General features: G+C 26.0%; 1 protein-coding gene across 2 annotated transcripts in view; it reads left to right on the top strand.

Moving 5' to 3' along the window:
- LOC100200569 (deoxynucleoside triphosphate triphosphohydrolase SAMHD1) overlaps window positions 1-6,357 on the top strand; it is a 126,686-nt gene that overhangs the window by 81,614 nt on the left and 38,715 nt on the right. For both annotated transcript variants that reach the window (XM_065820505.1, XM_065820504.1), the window contains exons 7-9: window positions 1,071-1,118; window positions 1,213-1,310; window positions 1,606-1,672. In XM_065820505.1, coding sequence (XP_065676577.1) covers window positions 1,071-1,118; window positions 1,213-1,310; window positions 1,606-1,672 — 213 coding nt within the window. The remainder of the gene's footprint in view (window positions 1-1,070; window positions 1,119-1,212; window positions 1,311-1,605; window positions 1,673-6,357) is intronic.

The raw sequence follows: 6,357 nt of genomic DNA, 5'->3' as shown, positions 1-6,357 counted from the left end.
CAGTTGTCATATTTCGGTTGTTATGTTTTGTTTAGAATACAGTTGTCATATTTTGGTTAGTACTCCTTATGAGGCCCTCTCCCTTTTAGTCCTAAAACAAATTGCTGTTGAATTTTTTCTTACTACTAAACTTGAGTTGCTGTCTCATCGTTTTAAGGTTTTATTTTATAATGATAATAAAAGCATCACGCGATATAGATAAGAAAATCACCATTTTCGTTTTTCTACAATTACTTTTATGGTTGCTGCTTAATCAAGCTATTATCACTTGATTCGTCAACCAAAACTCAATCTTGCATGAATTAGCATGATTCAGTTAAGTTGCATCTTAAAATCTCTTGTTTCATGCTCAAAAAACTCATATTTATCTAGTTTTTTTTGTTAAATCTTAGTGTATTGGAGTTTTGTCCCATCTTTTCGTTTTTTTAAGTCTTCTGTCTTTTCTTCTTCCTTTAGGTTTTTACTTTTTCTTATTTTTTAGCTTTCTTTTTTGTTTTATTTGGAGGATTATTTGTTTGACTAGTTCGTATAACTTCAATGCATTTTTTGTTGCAGGCTTTTTTTAAGAATTTGTTCTGTCTTTTTTTTTGATTTGAGAATTCTTTATAATCCATCTTTGAAAATTCTCCATCTTTTTAAGTCTTTTTAAGGTTAAGCTTTTGATTGATTTTAGTTAATGATAAAAATCATTTTAAAATCATTATTTTGATTGATGATAAAAAAATTAATTTTGACAGGGGATTTAAAGAGTTGTTCTGTTAATTAAAAATAATTTTTATAAAATGTTTGATTTCCAATCATGATTATATGATTTTTAATAGGTTTGAACACCTGTTAGCTAAATTCCCATACACAACAAGCTATGCATAACATTTATTTAAATAAACTTTAAAAATCTGGAGTATGCAATGAATGGTTATTTTTTCAAGGGTGCTAAACTAAATGTCTAAACCATTAACCAGTTTCATAGATACAATTTAACTTAAATGACAATATAATAAACTTATAATAAACTACATAATATAAACACACAGTAATTTTTTTAATATTAAGTATATTTAACATTATAGTTATGGCCTTATCATGGAAGGGATGCAGATAAAAGCTTCTTATATGAGGTGAAATTATAATTCAAAGTGTTTCATTTATTTAAAGCTAGTTCAAAAACAAAAAGTAGTTGAAAAAAAAATGAAATATTTGAAATATTTATAGATAGTTGCAAACAAGAAAACTGGAGTTGATGTGGACAAATGGGATTATTTTTTAAGAGACTGTCACCATCTTGGTATTTCGAACAATTTTGACTATAAGTAAAATTTTTAATGTTTTGATGGATTGAATTTTTTAAGTTGAATGGAGTTAAAGTCTTATTAACATTTAATATAGAACTATCCCATTTTTAAATTGCAGTTTCAACAAATCTAAAAAAAGAGGAAAAAATATACTTTACTACACTTTTCTACATTTTTCATTTAAACGATTTATCACTTGTTTTTTTGATTCTATCTAGATTTTTTTTTTGTTTTTTTTTTTTTGTTACAAGATTTTTTTTTTTCATAAGTTTTTTTGTTTAAAAATAAATTATGTTTAATGTATACAATGTAGACGTTATATGAAGTTTGCTCGTGTTTTATCAGTAAATGGAAAATTGCAAATATGTACAAGAGATAAGGTGAAAGTTCTTTTTATAGTTTTTAATGTAAAGTTTAATAAATATACAATAAATATAAAAAATCAGGTTGACAAAGTACATATTAATTTATTCGGTTAAATATAGTTATACAGAGATATTTCAACTCCTAATTGTTAGAGGTATTTTTCAATCTGAGGTGTTAGAAGTCTTTGTACTGCAAAGATAAACTAAGATAATTATTTTTAGCTTGATTTTGAGTTTGTTGCATTAAGCAGATTTTTAAAATTAGTTTTGTTTCTTTTCATATGCGCAAACACACCTGCCATTGACTAGTTTTGACATACCTACCAACATATTTTTGACACTCAAAGTTTGGGCATGAATAGAGATGCTGGTAGGTATGTCAAAATTAGCCAATGATATGGTATGTTTGCGCATTTGAAAAGGAACCAACTAATTTTAAAAAACTGAAGAAACTGCCTAAAGCTGCCTAATAAACTAAATTCATACAATTTATTTTAAATTCAAACTAGAAATTATTTTTTAAAAAAGACTAAATCTTTAGTTACATTGTTTTTTGACACATTATAGTTAATAAAATAAATATAAGAATAATTATTTATAGCCAGGTCTGTGTTTATAGATAGGGCTGAATAAGTATTGAAAATCCTATAAATTTTTTATCTAAACAATTTTTTCAAAATTCACATTATACTTTATATATATATATATACTTTATATATATATATATATATATATATATATATATATATATATATATATATATATATATATATATATATATATATATATATATATATATATATATATATGTATATATATATATGTATATATATATATATATATATATATATATATGTATATATATATATATATATATATATATATGTATATATATATATATATATATATATGTATATATATATATATATATATATATATGTATACACTGAGGCATATATTCGTTTAGACGCATCAATTTTTTTCTCTTTGTTTTAATTTTTTTCAATGAATTGTCAACGGATATGCATGCATGTTATTATCAAAATAATTGTTGTGTTGTGGGCTAATAAAAATCACAAAAAAAATTTTTCCATGTGTCTTTATTAACATGAGATTATGTTTGATATATAAAAGTACATTTTTTAATTGGAATATATCTATAGACGCAGTCATATTTTTTACATTAAAAGATGGAAATTAGTAATGCATATGTCCTCCATTACACTGGATCACCTCAAAAATTCTGCCTTTCATTGACTCCACTTGTCGTTGAAGTGTTGTTTGATCCAACTCAGACCATGTTTCAAGGATTTTACACTTTAACTCAGTAACAGTTTTAAATTGGTGTCCGGCTGCTTTAGCGTCATAAACTTTTTTTGATAGCATTCCCCACATGTTCTCGATTGGATTTAAGTCCGGGCTACAAGCTGGCCATTCAAGAACCGGGATATTGTGGTCTTTAAACCATATCATAGAATGCCTAGATGTGTGAATTGCAGCATTATCTTGCTGAAATATGGCATTATCATCCATGTTTTCATCCATATAAGTTATGAGAACATCATCCAACATTTCTGTATACTTTATCGAGTTCATTTTAGGTAAACCACAACACAAAGTTAATTTTTCTGAATAAGAAAATCCACCCCAAACCATTAAACTTCCTCCTCCATAATTTCGTTTTGTTTGTGGGTCATTTATTCCTCTTAGATCATGCCAATAACAACTGTAAGAGTCCGGACCATCTAAATTGAACTTTTTTTCATCTGAAAATATTACATTTTGCCACTCATGAGTCCAATGCATATGGTTTTTAGCAAACTGTAATCTAGCAATTTTATGGTGTTTTTTAACATTGGTTTGTGGTGTGGTTTTTTCCACTTTATGTTTGGAATATGTATGTAGAATATGTGCAACATGTTTATTGGTGACAGGCTATAATAATTTATCCTTTATTTGTGTTGCATTCAATTTATTTTTGGTTGCTTTGAAGCAAATTCGATTAATTTGCTGATTTGTTAATACTTTGTTGCCGTTTGTTGCTTTTTTTACACCGTAATTATCACCTTTTACAATGTAGTTTCGTACAACATGGTCAGATCTTCCAAATTTTCTTGCTATTTCTTGTATAGAAAGTGCTAGTGAGATTTCTGAGCCATGATATAAATTAATTTGTATTTTTTTAGCATCTGTCAAATACTTTCCTTTAGGCCTTTCGTAAAATGCAATAAAAATGATACTGGCTGAGCAAAAGATCAAATTACACTAAAATTTATCAATTTATTTGTGTAAAAGTGATTAAAAATCAATAATTATTTACCTGATTGCGTCTATAGATATATTCCAATTAAAAAATGTGCTTTTGTATATCAAACATACTCTCATGTTAATAAAGACACATAGAAAAAATTTTTTTGTGGTTTTTATTAGCCCACAACACAATAATTATTTTGATAATAACTTGCATGCATATCATTTGACAATACATATAAAAAATTAACATAAAGAGAAAAAAATTGATGCGTCTAAACGAATATGCCTCAGTATATATATATATATATATATATATATATATATATATATATATATATATATATATATATATATATATATATATATATATATATATATATATATATATATATATATATATATATATATATATATATATATATATATTAGCCCCCATTCTGCAAAATTTCTGATTTTTGAAGGTCATTTGATTTCTGGTGCATTTTGATGCATATATAGAGAAAATTGTATACATTTTTATTTCAAATTTTATTTACTACCTGATCCAGTCTATTAAAATTTAAAGACTTTTCTTGTAATTTCCTTGTTTTAGCGAAAAGTATTTTTTACATTAGTATATGACTTAATAAATAATACTTAAAATACACATAAAATACTGGAATTTTATGTTTATTTAAAAAAATTAATATATAAAAGGAATTGTCTGGAATTTGAAAAAATCTATACAAACAAGATCATAGAAGTCTTTTTTGATAGAAAAAACCATTGAAAAGCTACCCGAGAATAAGCTGCCAACAAAAGGAGAAAAGCTTGGATATCTTCATTATAGAAAATACTTTATGAGTTCAATTTCTAAATCTGTTAGACTTCAGGGGATGGTTGCTTGTCCTTTTTAAAAAATTTTTTTTGTCTAAATGTACCAATCTGGTGGTTGTCAGCAAAAAGAGAACAGCTTGATGTGTGTTACTAAAGCCGCAATTAACATAGAGGGAAAAGGCTTCAGTTCCAATATTGTATCATAAAAAAGGTATAAATAATACTTATAATTTTTAATTTTGATGAAAATAATATTGATATAAATATGATAAAATGTAAGTAATTAACTTTACTTTCTAACTTATACTTACTTGTTATAGGAATAACAAACTGACAAAGATTATGAGTTTCGGGAAAAAATGCATAACCTTTTCAATATTTCTCCTTCAGATGTTAATGGTATAATAATGAAAAATATGCCTAAATAACTTTTAATCAGAGAAGAAGACTGTATGTTTTTGGATGACCAAAGATCTGCGAAAGTGGTCAATGGATCGAAAGGACAAAATTTATGAAAAGTTTATAAAAAGAAAGATTGCAAAAACAAATTAATTTCAAACAAAAATGATAGGTCAACCATTGTCTAACAACATGTTTCAACCAAGTCTTGAAAATTATTCTGGTTCTGAATTTGTAGATTTAGATTAATTAGATAAAGGCTTTAAAGAATGCAATTTAAAAAGGAAAAAAATAAATGATGATTTTCTTTGCATAAAGATATAATTAAATCAACAGCCATTGTTGCAAAAAAATACGATATTTCTTCAATAGGATAGGTAGCTATAATTGCAAGTATCATGGAGATTTGAATAAGTTTTTACTATAAGAAACTACTTCAAGAAGGCATAACAAAATGGTCTTAATGAATGAAGTAATTAAAATAAATCTCAAAAGCTAAACACTTATCTCTGACTCTTCACATGGACACAAAAAAAAATTACAAATGTTCTAAATCATGGCAAAAATGTGGAAAGGTTGGCAGTAATTTTAAGCTCACCAGATCTAAATGAGGCCCAGCTTATTGGAGTAATTGATATTTCTGATGGGTGTGGAATAAGCCAGGCTGCTGCAATGTACTAATCAAAATGCACCAGAAATTAAATGATGATCTTCAAAGATAAAAAATTTTGCGGAAATGGTAGTGGCTAATATATATATACATATATATTTTATGTTTTTGCACGTATTTTAAAACATTATACTGAAAAAGTCACATAAAAGATCGCCAACAATCTGGTTGGCCATCTATAACAACACAAAGAGATGAATTTTTATTAATTCGCTTAATGAAGCATGATGGAAAATTATCATCAAATGCTCTCTGCCCACTTTCTATTAGAAATATTTCTTACAAAAAAAAAAAGCACACCAGAATCGGATTACAGTTTCAAAACCACTGTACCTTGTTCTGTTATGACCTAGATTTTGAAAATATTCTGTTGATATCTAAAAAACTAAAAGTAGGTTAAACAAGCTGGTCCAGAATTTTTAGTGTTTAAGACAGATAACTTCCAGAAGTAATGCTTTCATAAACTTTTGTGATAATCATACTAATGCAAAATAAGAATGTTTTAGAAAAATTGCAATGATCGGAGACTGGAAACAATATTAAACCTAAAATTTGGGTCCTT

This window comes from Hydra vulgaris, chromosome 15 (genome assembly GCF_038396675.1).
Source record: "Hydra vulgaris chromosome 15, alternate assembly HydraT2T_AEP".
Lineage (NCBI taxonomy): Eukaryota > Metazoa > Cnidaria > Hydrozoa > Anthoathecata > Hydridae > Hydra > Hydra vulgaris.
The sequence above is the reverse complement of the archived record's forward strand: the minus strand, read 5'-3'. Positions and strand labels throughout refer to the sequence as shown.